At 63.9% G+C, this 15,394-nt stretch overlaps 1 protein-coding gene across 7 annotated transcripts in view; it reads left to right on the top strand.

The window, feature by feature from the left end:
- The window catches only part of EVI5L (ecotropic viral integration site 5 like), a 29,810-nt gene extending 26,717 nt beyond the window's left edge, over positions 1–3,093 (top strand). For 5 of the 7 annotated variants that reach the window (XM_082652296.1, XM_082652295.1, XM_082652293.1 and 2 more), the window contains 6 exons: positions 507–647; positions 729–884; positions 971–1,117; positions 1,199–1,294; positions 1,375–1,470; positions 1,627–3,093. In XM_082652296.1, the coding sequence (XP_082508422.1) occupies positions 507–647; positions 729–884; positions 971–1,117; positions 1,199–1,294; positions 1,375–1,470; positions 1,627–1,905 (915 nt within the window). In that variant the 3' untranslated portion in view covers positions 1,906–3,093. Of the gene's footprint in view, positions 1–506; positions 885–970; positions 1,118–1,198; positions 1,295–1,374; positions 1,471–1,626 lie in introns of all 7 variants that reach the window. The other 2 variants (XM_082652291.1, XM_082652290.1) reach the window with 1 other exon arrangement.
- Positions 3,094–15,394: the final 12,301 nt, after the last annotated feature.

Here is a 15,394-nt window from a genome sequence, read left to right as displayed (position 1 = left end):
CCAAGAGCCTGGAGCACGAATCTCTCATCACTGAGCCCTTGGGAGGCCAGGATAGGGCCTAAGCCGGCCCTCAGTCCATCCCCAGGGAGACGGTGCTGAAATCCACGGTCTTCTCTGCTCCAGCTGGGCCAGGTCCCGGGTCTGGGCCCAGAGGGTGTGGATCTCAGATTCCCAGGCGGGTAGCACCCGTCCTGTCCCAGCTAGTGTTACTAGCAGTCACATGTTGTAAGGGGGTTGCCCTAGGCCAGTTGTGCCAGAGAGCAGGTGCTGTTATTACACCGATTTTACAGACCACGATGTCCAGCTGGGGAGACAAGGGCGGGGTCTCCCCGCCTCGGGCCTGGTCCTTGTTCCCCCGGCGCATCCTGGGGTCCAGGGTGCACCCTCTCGCAGCCGGGCCGCCCAAGGCGGAGCGCAGAGGAGAGGAGAGCGGGGGCGTGGGGCCTACGGGAAGGGCCGCGTGGCCGCGCAGCTCCCCTGGGCTCTGACTGCTCCTCTCCCCGCAGAGGAACAGCTCGCTGCCCGACGAGAACAACGTGGCGCAGCTGCAGGAGGAGCTGAAGGCGCTCAAGGTGCGGGAGGGTGAGGCCGTGGCCTCGGCGCGGGAACTGAAACTGCAGCTGCAGGAGCTCTCGGACACCTGGCAGGTGAGGGAGGGCCTCGCCCGACGCGCACGAAGCGGCTTCGGGGCTCCCAGGCGGAGGACGACCGCCGACCTCTCCCCGCAGGCCCATCTGTCCCGCGGCGGCCGCTGGAAGGAGTCCCCGCGGAAGCTGGTCCTGGGCGAGCTGCAGGACGAGCTGATGAGCGTGCGGCTGCGCGAGGCCCAGGCTGTGGCCGAGGGCCGCGAGCTGCGGCAGCGCGTGGTGGAGCTCGAGACGCAGGTGGGCCGCTGCCCGCCTGGGGAGGGGACCCGGAGCCCGGGGTCGGCCCCGCGGCGAGGCCGTGACCCCCGCCTGTCCGCCCCCAGGACCACATCCACCGCAACCTGCTGAACCGCGTGGAGGCGGAGCGAGCGGCGCTGCAGGAGAAGCTGCAGTACCTGGCGGCGCAGAACAAGGGGCTGCAGACGCAGCTCAGCGAGAGCCGCCGCAAGCAGGCCGAGGCCGAGTGCAAGGTGCCGCACCCCCCCACACACGGTGCCCGCGCCCCCGCCCGGCCCGCAGCGCCCCTTGACCGCTTGTTCCCCCGCCCCCAGAGCAAGGAGGAGGTGATGGCCGTGCGCCTGAGGGAGGCGGACAGCATGGCGGCGGTGGCCGAGATGCGGCAGCGCATCGCCGAGCTGGAAATCCAGGTAAGCGGCGGGGCCGGGGCTGGGGCCGGGCTGCGGGGCGGGACCCCGCGCTGAAGTCCGGCGACCTGGCCCGCCCGCAGAGGGAGGAGGGCCGCATCCAGGGCCAGCTGAACCACTCGGACTCGTCGCAGTACATCCGCGAGCTCAAGGACCAGATCGAGGAGCTGAAAGCCGAGGTGAGCGCGGGAGGGGCGTAAGAGCCCCGGTGTTCTCGGCCGGTGACGGGCCGGGAGTCGGCGCCTCGGGGAGCGGGAGAGGAGGGGGCCAGGCGGCCGGACTCCGTCCGTGGGTACGTCGGTCCACGCCTCCAGCGCGCGGGTCCCCCGCCCCAGGTGCGGCTTCTGAAGGGCCCGCCGCCCTTCGAGGACCCACTGGCCTTCGACGGGCTCGGCCTGGCACGGCACCTGGATGAAGACTCGCTGCCGTCGTCGGACGAGGAGCTGCTCAGCGTGGGCGTGGGCGCGGCGCTGCAGGACGCGCTCTACCCGCTGTCCCCGCGCGACGCGCGCTTCTTCCGCCGTCTGGAGCGGCCGGCCAAGGACAGTGAAGGCAGCTCAGACAGCGATGCCGACGAGCTGGCCGCGCCCTACAGCCAGGGCCTGGACAACTAAGGCAGTGCCCCGCGAGCTCGGAGCCCGGGGCCGCCGCCTGCCCGCTCCTTGGCCGCCGCCCGCACTTAACAAACTCCAGGCCCTCGGTGGTCCCGCCCACCCCGAGGGCCAGGACCAGCGCGGCAGGGCGCGGAGGGTAGGACCGAAGTCTGGGGATCCTGAGTCCCCTGGCAGGCCCACTCTCTCCAGCAGTGTTTACCGATCTTGGTCCGTAGCCCTCTGGGCCCAGTTACCTGGAGGGTCTGCCCCTCTTAACAGCCAGGGCAGGGGCGGACCCAGGGGTCCCAGGACTGGAGGAGCAGGAACCTCCCCCCTCCTAGCTGGCCTCCTTCTGGGACAAGGGTGGCCCGGCTGGGAAGGACCCAGGAGCTAGAGGAGGCCTGAGGAAGAAGAGGCCGCTCTAGGCCTGTCGTTACAACCCCGTGCCACCCTCGGGACCCTTGGCCTCTGGGGACAGATGGCCAGGCTGGGTTTTCCTGCCTGGGGCAGGCACTGTGGCCCCTGCGACAGAAACCAAAGCCCCCCCTACTGTGTGCAGGGCGGCGCAGGGTGTGGTGGCCAGCCGGAACCAGCCAGGGCCTGGGTAGTGTCTGTCCCTGCTTCTTGGGGGCCAGAGCAGCTGTAAGGAAGTGAAGAGACCCCCCTCTCCCCAGCACACCACGTCTCCCTCTGTGACAGTTCCATCACCCCAGCCTGGCCAGTGATGAAGGGGCTCCCCGACCCAGGCTAGCCTCCTCTCCAGGGGGTCCCCAGCCTCCACTTCCGTTCCTTCTCAGTATCCCCGGCCCCACTCTCTGGCCAGAGCCAGGCCCCAGGGGAGGAGGCCTCCCAGTTGAGTTGCCTCCCAGCACCTGCTCATGGTGGTCCCGTGGTCTCTGCTGAGTCAGAACCAAGAACGGTGCCAAAATCCAACGATGCCCCCAGACCCCTGCCCCCTGGGGCCTCACGACCCTCAGGCTGACCCTCTCGGTGCTCCTGGAGCCTAGAGCAGCATCACAAGCAGTCTCCCCGGCACTTCCTGGGGTGGGGATCCATGCTCAGTACCCCCTTCCCGGTCGCCCACTCCTCAGTGTTACAAAGCCTGGGGACCAGGGTGGGCATCCGAGGGGCTCTCCCATGTGCCCCCCACACTGCCCCCCACCATTTTGCACACTGCCTGTTCACACTCCACATGTCGCCCAGGCGGGAAAGATGGAAAATAAAGTGTATTTACACAGTAACGGACAAGGGATGCTGAGTGGGGCAGGCCTTGGGGTAGGGGAATCACCAGCAGCCATGGGTCCCCGGCCCCTTGTCCAGTGAAGCAGCGGGGAAGGGAGCAGGCTGTCCTTGCCCTTGGGAGCCTCCCACCATCTAAGAGAACCAGAGGTGGAGGTCATAGCACGCCAGTGCGGGCGGGGGTGGGGGGGCAAAGAGGCTGTCCAGGTCGGGTGCATCATGGAAGAGGAAAGGACATTCACACGTACAGTGTGAGCATAAGTGTGGGCGTCAGAAGAGATGGTTAGTATTGTAGGAACGAGTCACCAAGGACCTGGGACGTCAGGCGTAGGGACAGACCCTTAGAGCAGGGCATTTTCAGGAGGGTGTCTCTGGAGATGGGGAGGGAGGATGGGCCATGATTTCCCATCATGGGTGACTGGGTGACTCAGCTGGGGCCTCCCCTGAGAGACACAGAGGAATGAAGGGTCTTAGGGCCTCAGGAAGATTCAGTATCTGGTTTATTCAGCACCCACTTCCCAAGGCCTTCCGGGTGCTCCATTGTGCCCGGTTCTGAGGGGTCCCAAGTGTAGTGGAGCAGACAGACATTGGGGTGGGGGCGGGGACTTAGCCGGCACAGTAGTGTGGCAAGTGCCTACATGAATGTGTAAGGAGATCAGGGAAGGCTTCCTGGAGGGGGGGATCTGCAAGGGCATAAGCATAACGGTGAGACGTGGCAGGGACCAGCAGGAGGCACATGAGGTCTGTGAAGAAGGAACAGGAGAGAGTGGGCATGGCCAGACCAGGAAGGGGTTTTTCTAGTCAGGAGAAAGAGTTTGCACTGTGAACTAAGGGCGCTGGGGAGCCATGGAGGGCTTAGGTGAGAGGGGCACCATCAGGTAGACTACAGTGTTGGGGGGCAGTGCAGAGGCAAAACAGCCAGGCAGTGGGGGTTCCCCTGGGGGAAGAAGGCCCGGAGAGGCAGCATCCTTTGTGGGGTTGCCCATGGAGCTGAGACAGAGTCCCAGTTAGAGGGTGACAGAGCCAGGAGCAAAGGAAGGCTTCCTAGGAGGAGACATTTAATTGGGTCCAGCTAGGTGCCAGCCAGGCCCTACCCTCTACACCCAGTGTGGACCCACCAAGTGTCCCCCACTCTGCTGCCTGATACCTGCCAAGCGGCAGGGCAGGACACTGGTTATGCACCAGGACAGCCGAACCCCAGCTCTATTCCCTCCCACGACAGCTCCTGCGGGCCCATGCGTCATTCCCATCACACAGATTTAACACTGAGACCCTGACAGTTGCTGTCTGCCTCTCCTGTTGCCACCGGGTAGCTGGTGGCTCCAGCTGGCTGGCTCCCAGGAGGGGGCACGGCCTTGGGGGAAGTGTCTGAGGTTCTGCCCTGCTCCCTCACAGGGGGCCTTGGGGCCCTGGCTGCCCAGCATGTCAAGAGTCAGCCCCTACCCTTGGGCTTGTCTCAGCATCTGGAAACAAGGACACCTGGGTTCTCACCAGGGCCCAGCTTAAAAAAGAGACCTCTGTGGACTTCCCTGGCAGTCCAGTGGTTGAGACTCTGCACTTCCAATGCAGGGTGCATGGGTTCGATCCCTGGTCAGGAGAACTAAGATCCCACATGCCACTAGGTGTGGCAAAAAAAAAAAAAGGAACTTCTGTAGTTTGCCACCTAACTGATTGGCTCCCAGGGGTGGAGGTGGCAGTGTCCCACTGCGACAGCACCAATGTCTCTTCAGACCCCAGGTTGGGAGGCAGCCGCTTCTGGGGTGGGGGACAGGCAGGACTTGGTGATTCCTGTCTGACAGGAACCTGGCTTCAGGGACTGGGTCTAGGAGCAGAGATAGGGCTGAGGGCCCAACACAGGGTCCCACTCTGTCCTTCTACCTGCCCTGGGGATTGTGGTTCCCCTCGGGCCTCCATCATTCTTGGTATGAAGCAGGACACCCTCAGGGAGGGAAGGCGTAAGGGGTGCATTTCCGGCAGGGGCACTTGGAAAGGAGAGCCTGGGCTGGGGTTTAAAGGGTCCAGGGTCAGGGTGACTGGACTGTGGGAGAGCAAGGAATTCTGACTGGGGGAGACAAGTGAAGACATTGGTTGGCTCTGGTGAGGACCCTTGACTCTGGAACACGGGCAAGAATGCCTGGCTGCGGGGCTTGGGGAGGACGCCCGAAGTTGGGATGAAAGGCGAGGCCCATGGTTGGGAGGCACAGAGGGGCATGATGAGGGCACCTGGAGAGGAGTGGGCATTGTGAGGACTCCCTGATCTCCCACCCAGCCTTGGGAGAGGCTGCTCCTTCCCTGCAGGCCCTCCTAGTGCGGTCCACCCAGGAGGCAGGGAATGCCCTTCACGAGCCCTGGACCCAGCTGCAGGCCCGCCTTTTGCACTGCAGCCTCCTCGGTGAGCAGAGGGCAGTGTGCGCGCTTGAGAGGCCCTGGAGGGACCCGAGATGACCATGGGTCTCAGGCCACCCGTCCCCCTCCTACACCCCAGGGTGTGCAAAGTAGGGCGGTTCACACTGTGAGGAGGGACCTCAGGAAGGGCCCCCCCCTCGTTGGATCCAAGCAAGCCTTTCCCACGTCTTTCCCCTCCCCCCAGGAGTGCGCGCTCCCCTGGCCGAGCGTGGGAAGAGCTTGGTCAACTGGCCACACGGCCCACGCCTTGCTCACTCGGTCGCGCGGCCCCACCTGGGCCCCTCCTGCACCTAATTTTTCCATGAGAAATTTGGCATGAGAAAACCTACGTTCACGAACGCGGGTGGGTGCGCGGCGCTGGACCACGGGGACTCGGCATCGCCTGGTCCCACCCCAGCCCCTCCTCGCGCGACCCTATCCTCAGTGGAGAAGACGCAAGGCCGGGGAGTGTTCGGGAAAGCCTTCAACCAGAGCTACAACCTGCTGTGCACAGCTGCCAGCACAGCCCGGCCCGGACCCTCTCGCCGCCCTGAGGTCAGCTGCGCCGCTGAAGGGCCCCAGCCCGCGACCGCAAAGGCGAAAGTGAACAGGCTTCAGTGTCCCGGCTTTATTGCAAACTCGGGCTGCGCGCGGTAGACGATACACTGGACTCCAGGCAGGGCCTAGGCCGAGGGAGGGACGAGGCTCGAGGGGAGCGGGAGCTTGTCCTAAGCCAAAGGGGCGGGGCTCAAGGGTGAGCCTTGGCCAAAGGTGTGGGTGGGTCGCAAGCCTGGGCCAAAATTCTAGGGCTCTAAGGGGTCTGAGACCAAGCCACAGGGAGCCGGACTCCAGGAGGAGGGGAGGGGGAGATCTAAGACAAAGATGTACAACCTGAGGGACGGATCCTAAGGCAGGGGTGGGGCGGGTGGGCAGGGCTAGGGTCTGGCTCAGTGGAAGGTCTCCACCTCTACCACGGTCCAGTCACCCTGCGGGGAAGTCACGTCATCCGGGGAGAAGCTAGTGACTGAGGTGATGCTGGCGCGGGACTCGTCCAGGGGAGACAATAGTTCGGCCCAGCGGCCCAGTTCGGCGTCGCTGAGCGCAGTGCGGGCTCCCCCCGCGCTGCCGGCACCCCCCGCGTCCCCTGAGCCACCGGTGCCGCCCGCGGCACCCTCGGCCGCAGCTAGCAGCAGCGTCCGGCTCAGCAGGTGCTGCACGACGCTCGCCTGCAGCGCCCCCAGCGGCAGCTCGCCCAGACGCGCCGGCTTCGCTCCCCGCGAAGCCGCTCCAGCCCCGGCCCCAGCCCCAGCCGCCGCCTTCCCACCGCCCGCGCCAGACCCGGGCCCCGGATCCAGCGCGCCTGTGGCGGGAGTTGCCGACTCGGGCCCTTCAGCCTCGTAGATGGTGCACAAGCCGTCAGCAGAGCCCGACCCGGCAGCAGGAGACCAAGGCAGTGGCGCTCCTGCGGGGAGAGGAGCCAGACTGGGCAAAGGGAGCGGGAAGCCCCGCCCCTGAACGAGACCCCGCCCCTTCCGTCAACTCCGCCCTCAGACCCAACTGTCCTGCCCCCGAGTTGCAAAGCCTCGCCTCCAACCTCGCCCCTCCTACTGGTCCGCAGTGTCCGGAGGGCTGCTTACCTGAGGTGCCGCGGATGGCCAGCGGCGGAGCGGAACCTCGGCTCCAGGCGGCCGGGTGGCAGGCGGCGAGCTCCGCATCGGCGGGCGGGGAGGTTGCGGCGCCGCCCTCGGGCCCACTGTCGTAGCCGCGCAGCTCTTCGGGCGTGCTCGTGGCGCTGCTGCTGTGGCCCGCCAGGTCCGGGCCGCTCAGCGTACTGGACGGGCTGCGCGAGGGTGGCGGCGGTGGGCCCGGGGCCAGCGCCAGGGTCAGCCGTGGGCCCGAGATTGGGGCATCGGGACCCGGGGTTGGGGGGCGGCGTGGGGCTTGTAGAGGGGGTGAGGCAGGGGGAGAGGGAGGGGTCTGCAAAGCGGGCAAGGCCAGGGAAGGTGGAGCCCGCGGAGGGGGCGAGGCCAGGGGAAGGGGAGGATCTTGCAGAGGGGGTGAAGCAGGGGGAGAGGGAGGAACTTGCAGAGGGGGTGAAGAGGGGGGAGAGGGAGGGGCCTGCAGAGGAGGTGAGGCCAGAAAAGGTGGAGCCCGAGGAGGGGGCGCGGCCAGGGGAGAGGGAGGGTCTTGCAGAGGGGGTGAAGCAGGGGGAGAGAGAGGGGCCTGCAGAGGGAGCGAGGCCAGAGAAGGTGGAGCCTGCAGAGGAGGCAAGCTCTGAGGAGAGGGAGCGGCCTGAAAGGGAGGCGTGGCCAGAGAAGGTGGAGTGTGTGTGGGGGGCACGGCCAGTGGAGGAGGGGCCTGCAGAGGCTGTGAGGCCAGAGATAGTGTCTGTATAGGAGGAGTGGCCTGTAGAGGGGGAGTGGCCAGAGGCGTGGCCAGGGGAGAGGGTGAGCCTAGAGGAGGAGCACCTGGCAGAGAGAGTGTGGTCAGACGAGAGGAAGGGGGAGAGGTCTGTGGAGGGGATGTGGCCATAGAAGGGTCCTGTGTGGGAGGCGTGGCCAGTGTATAAGGCGTGGCCTGAAAAGGTGGAGACAGAGAAGGACCGGCCTGCGGAGGGGGCGTGGGCAGAGCAGAAGGAGCCTGAAGAGGGGGTGTGGTTAGGGAAGAAGACGGGTTCCTCAGAGATGTTGCTTGAGATAGAGGGGCTTGTAGAGGGGCAGTGGCTGGTGGCAGAGGACCCGACAAAGGAGGTGTGGCCAAGGGAGAGGGGAGAGCTGGAAAAGGGGGTAAAGCCAAAGACGCTTCGGTGGGGGGCATACTCTGCAGAGCGGGTGAAACTGATGGAGGGACTGATGCCAGAAAAGTGGCCGTGGCCAAGGAAGAGGCGGATACCTCCGGAAAAGATGTACCCAGATGTGCGGGGGGAGCTTGCAAAGGAGGTGTGGCCGGTGGAGAGGGGAGGGTCGGCAGAGAAGGTGGAGCAGAGGGAGGAGGGGCTAGTGGAGGGGGCGTGGCCAATGGGTGGATATGGGCCTGGGGAGGGGGCGTGGTCGGTGGAGATGGTGGGAGCGAGCCCCTCAAGGGAGTGTCTGTGATATGGGAAGGCGGTGCAATAGGACAGGGTAGGGAGGAGGTGGCCAAAGGAGGAGAAAAGCCCCGTGCGGGGACTGCGCCCTTCCTTGGGGGTGTGGCCTGCGGGGGGCGTAGAGCCTGCAGTCCTCTGGACTTGGGCTGCGAGGGATGCCCCAGAGCCCGGGGTGTTCCAGCCGGGGAAGCCCCGGAGCGGGCTGGGGAGGACAGAGGAGTGGCGCTGGAGGCCAGGGGGCGCAAGGTTGGCCTCTGGAGGCCCCCGCCGGCGCTGGGTCGCCTCCTGATGGCAGGGCTCGGCTCCGCGGCGCTGCGCTCTGGGGCGCTGCTCACTGATTTCCTGGAAGCCTCGGTCGGGGGCCGGGGCCGGGCACTCGGAGCTGCCCGGGGGACACCCACCTCAGCGCCCGCAGCCCGGGATCGACGGGAGATGGCCGAGGAGGAGACGGCTGGAGTGGACCCAGAAGAGTCTGGGGACAAAGCAGAAAACCGAAGGGTCGCCAATCCTTCTAGGCTGGTCCCACCCACATCCGAGGAACCCCCTTCCTCCCCAGATCACATACCTCTCCGTGCCCCAGCACTCAGGGCGCTCCTTCTGGGCCCTTCAGGGGCTTTTCCTCTGGCCACAGGTTCCTCAGCTGGGGGCCGGAGCCCCTTCTGCCCAAGAGGGCCTGGCCTGGGGACAAAAGGGTCTGCGCTCAGGACAGCGCTCCAGCTCCTTGTTTCGTCTCCCAAGTCTACATTTCCCCGTGGGTGAGGACATATGCCCTCTCTGCCAACCAATAATAGCTTTCACCAATTTGCACCCAGTGATGAGCAAGTACTCCCACACACTTTAATTAAAAGCTTCCAGATGGAGACACTAACCCTTGCCCAAGGCAACAGGGGAGAGGGGGCTTGTTACCTGGTGGGCCCGCTGGCATGCCCCGAGCTAGAGATACAGCCTGGGCCTGGGGTCTTCGCAGGGGCCCGCTCCCCTCTCCCAGCTGCTGGGGGCCTGGAGGCTGTGGGGGGAAGGCCGAGTCAACGCAGGTGCCCCGGAAAGGAAGGGGAGGCTGGTGCCTCAGAGGAGAGGGGGGCAAGAAGATGGGGTCCGAATCAGGGAAAGAGGCTGGAGTACCTGGGCTCCGGGGGCCTGTCCCAGCACTCCGCGGTGGTCCCCCCCGGGGAGTAGCCTCCGGGAGAGCGGCTCCCCGGCTGCCCCCCGCTCGCTCTGCCAGAGGCCCTCGCCCTGAAGCTCCCGCTGCTCCCAGAACTCGAAGAGCCGCGCTGGTTACGGGGGGAAGGGGTCGCGGAGACCCTGGGGGCTTGGGGGTCGGAAGGTTGGGAGGGCGAGAAGAGGGCGTCCGACCGGCGGCCCCTGCCCTGGACTTGTCCCTCTTGTCCATCTCGCACCTGATGAGGAGACAGACCGATCAGCATCCCAGGTCCTGGACAGCTACGCTGCCTGCAGGGATCTGGGTCCTGGCACCTCTCGGCTCTTTCCCCAGCGTCGCCACCCATGCGCGCCCAAACCTCTGCCTGGATCCACTTCCTTCCCACCCACCCACCACTCACCAGCGCAGCTGCTCATGGTTGTCCCCAAGTCCCACCCTCACCGCCTTCCTCCAGGCCATGCCAGCCTCAGCCAACCCCCTGCTCCCTCTCAGGACCGGAGATCCACCCCCCTACCCCTCGCCCCCTCAGGGACCCTGACCACCAGCGTCGGGACAGGGGGCTGCCACAGGTTCCAGATGAAGGGGACGGGAGCACACGCCCAGGTCCCCCTCGCCAGCCACCAGCGCCGTCCCGGAGGGATGTCGGCACCTGCCGGGAGGAGGAGCGGCCCTGGCTGCCCGCGCACGGGCTCGGGGAGACAAAGAGCCGCGTCCCGAGCCCTTCCCCTCCCCCAGCTGGGCCCTGGTCCGCGCCACCCTTCCACCTGCTCGAGCCGAGCTCACCTTGGGCTCCGGCCTCCCGCCGCTCCACGCTGGGTCGCCTGGGGTGGGGCAGGGTGGGAGCGCCGCGGCGGCCGCGAGCAGAGGGCAGGCGAGGGGAGGGGGCGGCGGGCGGCGGCGCGGGGAGGCCGGACGGCCCCTCGGCGGCGGGCGGGGGAGCAGGGGCCGCGCGCGCTGGATGCAGACCCGGCAGGCAGAGGCGGGAGCGCGCCGAGTAGGGCGGCCGGGAGCGCGTAGGAGGGAGGGGCTGCTTCTCCGCGGCTGCGCCTGAGGACCCCAGACACCCAACCGGTCGGGCTTCGGAGGGAATCCCTTGGGGTCCCGAACTCAGCCTAACCTCCTCTCCCCACCCCCTGCCATACACACCTGCCCCGGCCCCCACCCCAACTGCTTGGCGACCAAGGCCCGCCTGGACGCGGATAGGTTGGGCCCTGGCAACCAGGGGGCGGGACCATCGCGCCTCGTGCCCAATTGACCAATCCGGCCGCTCGGTGTCCCAGGCCCTGTCCTCGCTTTTGCGACCGCAGAGGCAGGCCCCCCAGGATTCTTGGGGCTTCCGCCCCTCTCATACCCAAAGGGTTTTCACAGACCCCAGGAAACCCCGTACCTGGTTGGGCTAGGGGGACTGGTGGGAGAATGCAGCCCTGGGAATGTAGGGGTAGACCCCAGATTTGGGGGAAGTGAGGAAGAAAGGACAAGAGCGAGAGACGGAGGATGGTGAGAGATGACCCAGCCTTCTGCAGGGCAGAGCACCCCCCCACACTCGCCACACCCTCCCAGGTCACACGAAGTCAAGTCAGCAAAGGCTTCCTGGCAGAGCCGGGATTTGTGGGGATGAGATTATGGGGGGCCTGGAGGTATAAAAACGGGTGCAAGAGGAGCCGAGAAGATCCCGTCTGAGGTTTCCCAGCCCAACCTGAGGGAGTAAGAGGTGTCATTTTGGTGACCCGCCAAACTGGTGCAGAGGCCTCATGGAGGACCTTGGTAGGGGACTGTGGCATTGAGGGGGTTGAAGCAAGAAGAGGAAGATGGCCATCCTCAGCTGCCCACAGCTGGCCAACAGTGCCAGGTGCCCTCTTGCACCTCTGCTTATACTCAAGGCCACATGGCTCCCCACACACACACTCACACACACTGTGCTCTCTGCCCCCAAGCCCCATCTCTTCAGACTCTTAGCCACTCACTACCCCATCCCAAAGAACCAGCTCCTTCTGCCTCACCCCTTCCCCCATCACATTTGTACATACATACACAAACACAGAGTATCCACCGTACGATTCCATTTATATAATGTTCTGGAAAACACAAGCTAACTTATAGTGACAGAAAGCGAATCAGTGGTTGTTGGGGACCACCGGGGGAGGGAAACTTTTGAACCACCAATTGAAGCCACTCTGATTGATTCCTGACCCTCAGAAACTATGTGAGACAATAAATTCTTGTTGTCTTAAGGTGCTAGGTTTGGGGGCAATTTGTTACACAGCACAGTAATATGTAACTACCTCAGGCTCAGAAAACCTTAAAAGCTGGGTATAAAATATCAAGTGTTGTTGAGAATGTGGAGAAATTGGAACAGTTGTACTGTTGGTGGGAATGTAAAATGGTGCAACCACTGTGATTCCACTTATATGGGGTCCCCAGAGGATTCAAATTCATAGAGATGGATGGTAGAATGGTGGGTGCCAGGAGCTAGGGAGAGGAATGAGGAATATGAGTTCAATGGGGACAGAGTTTCAGTTCTGCAAAACAAAAAACGTTCTGAAGATGGATGGTGGCGATGGTTGCCCAACACTGAATGTACTTAATGGCACTGAACTGTAAACTTAAAAATGGTTAGGATGACAAATTCTATGTTATGTGTGTGCTCTACCACAATTGTTTAAAACCTGGACAGTGTCCATGCGGGAAAACTCACAAACTACCTGTGGGAATGTAAAGGGGGCAGGCTTTCTGGAGGACAGCTGGAGAGCATTGTATGCGTGTCATATGACTGAGACATTCCACTCAAGCGTCTGTACCTGTGGCAGTGCCATACAGCTCCTTCCATATCTCCTGAGCACCCAGAGTCCCCACCTGCAGGAAAGTCAGAAGTGTCAGGGCCTTAACACTCCCTCCATCCCCCTCTCCAGAGCAGCCCTCAGCCACGACAGACAGGAGCTGGCACATCAATGCTTCAACTCCCTCACTTCTTGGGTGGGAAAACTTGGAGGTGTGTCCTCCACCATCTCCCAGAGCTCCCCCGCACAATGGAACCCCAGTTGCCTATATTGGCAGCCTGCTCCTTCACCCTCATTAACACTACTGGCTTCCTTCCCTTCCCCACTGCCTCACCTTCCAGAGAAACTATTTGCATCTAATTCCTTGCCTCAGGATCTGCATCTAGAAAGGCCCGAACTAAGCATCCATCCGTCCATCATTTACTGAATGCCCACTGTGTGCCAGGCACCATCCCAAGTGCTGGGGACACAGTAGGGAACAGAAGAGACACGTGTCTGGGGATCATGGGGCTTCGATTCCAGTCACCACAGAGACTCTTGCACAAGTGCGCAAAGCGTCGTTTATGAAAACACTTATCCCAACATAAAGCTGGAAACAAACGGCCAGGGTATGGATCTCAAGGAGCTTCTCCCGAGGCTAGAGGAAAGGGAGAAACTACTCAGCTCAAAAGGCCCCTGCCCCCTTGCTACCACCTCACCTCGCCCTACTTTGTTATATACACAGCATTTGTCACAAGCTGACATTACCTTGTTCCTTACTCATTTGCTTCCTTATCTCTGTCTCCGCCAACCGCACTCCACCCCCAATCCACACACACAGCAATAGAGCAGAAGCTCTGAGAGAGAAGGTTTGCCTTTGGGTAGCCTGTGGCCGAGCCCACAGGGACTTCTTCAAGGGTCGCGCCCATTGCAGGGTTTCACAGGGGAACTGAAGCTTAGGGGATCCCAACCCTCAAGGTTTCGGAGTGTCTCTACCCTGGTGAACTTGTTTTCTTTTTCCCCATGGGAGATGGGGCCTCCCTCTGCCACCTGGTCCAGGTCCCCTCTCCCTTGAGTTTTGCAGACAGGGCAGATCAAGGTCAACTGTCGCCTAAGACCCAGCTCAGGCCTCCCAAAGTGGGGAGGAAATCATGGTGTGAAGGGGAGGCAGAGTCTCCCTTTGAGAAGCCGGCCTCCCAGACCGGACTCCAACCCCGGCTCCCAGAGCCCTCTGACCCCCGTGCCCAACCCCACCAGGACCCGGGAGCGGCTCACTCCCTCTCCTCCCCCAGTGGAGAGCTTCCCCTGGCTGGGTGGTCAGAGCAGGAAGGGGGAAGCGCCGTGCCCTCTCTTGGGCCCTGGTCACTGATTCCTTGGTTGAGCCTCCAGGCCAGGTAGCTGCACCTGGGAGTGAAGGGAGGAGGAGGGGAAGGAGGACTTCCACGCGTTCCTGACAAGGTCTACGCAGCTGGGCTCCCGGAAGCGTGCCTTCAGGTCGGCTTTGGGAGCCCAGCGCCTCCAGCCCTCCTCAGTTTCCCCCGTGCCAGGTTTGCCTCACTGAAGCGGAGCCCAGAATTCTACGGTCCCCGCTCCTCCGACCAGCCCCTCGCCCACCACGGAGACACCAGGATTAGGATCGCCCTCCTCCCGCGATCCCGCGGTACCAGGAGTCGGGGGCGACCTGTGAGCGCCCTAAGGGAGGCGGGGCCGATACGGCCGGTGGGCGGGGCCTGGCGGGGCGGAGCTGCTCCCGGCTCCTGTCCAGCTCGCCCGCCCGCCCGCCCTGACTCACCCAGCCTGTCCCGCGAACTCTGCGGGAGTCCCGGCCGCTCCGCTCCCAGAGACACAGGAGTTGGAACAAGCGTCCGGCCCGTGAGGTGAGTAGGTGGCTCTCCGCCCCTGGGGACCAGGTGGCGGGGTGAGGATCTGGCCCACGGGAGGACCGCCCCAGGTGCGGCTGGCCCTGTGACCTGAGCCCAACGCCGTCTGGGGCACAGAAGGAGCTGGGGGGTGGGCTGGGGGGGTGCAGAGAGAGGCCCCGCCGTGGCCAGCCCAAGGGCGCCCGTCAGGGAGCCCGGCAGGCCTGGCCAAGGACGGAGTGAAGATAAACAGGCTGGGGTCCACCCGAGGGTCTTGACCGTGCTCCCCTCTCCTCCGCTGCTGACGACTCAACCCTGTGAGCCCCTCAATTCCCAGAACCCTACCACTTGGGAGCCTCACCAGGCTGTCCCTTCTGGGACTCTTGAACCTCAAGACTCCCCAGACGCCCCTAGTCCTGGCAGGACAGCTTGGAAAAGTACTGGGTTGGGAGTCCCCAGGCCTGGGGCCCAGAGCAGGATCCGCCACTACGGGGCCACCCTCCCCCACCCAGGCCACGGTTTCTCACTTGTGTAAAAGTCCAGAGTTGGACCCTGTGTCCTCCAAGACCCATTTCAGGGCTGACAACAGTCACTGTTTCTTCTTTGCCCCTTAGCATGGGCTGTGGGTGGGGACCGTGTGGGATGACGCGCTGGTCCAGGAGCACCCGCCACCGCCACGTGGTCAGAGGCAAGCTGGGGGCTTGGGGAAGGCCTGAGAGGGAAGCAGAAGCAGGGTGAGGCATGGGTGAGTGGAGCTAAGGCTGGGTAGGGGGCATGTTCCTGGCCCTAGGCTCAGCCTGCTGGGCAGAGCAGCCGTCCTCCCTCCATTTCTTCTCTGCCTGAAGGAACCCCTTCTGAGGTTCTTTTGGCAAAGATGCTTCAATTCAGCGAGATGTTCTCGCTCAACAACGTGATCAGACAGACGGGACTTGGGGGAGTCTCGCCTTGAATGCCACGTGTCACAAGCTGTGACACGTTGAGCAAGTTATTTCACTCTCCTGAGTCTGGAAAAGGAGGGTCCCAACAT

This window comes from Grampus griseus, assembly GCF_964374135.1.
Source record: "Grampus griseus genome assembly, chromosome: 3".
Lineage (NCBI taxonomy): Eukaryota > Metazoa > Chordata > Mammalia > Artiodactyla > Delphinidae > Grampus > Grampus griseus.
Note: the sequence above shows the minus strand (reverse complement) of the source record. Positions and strands in the feature narration are given on the sequence as shown.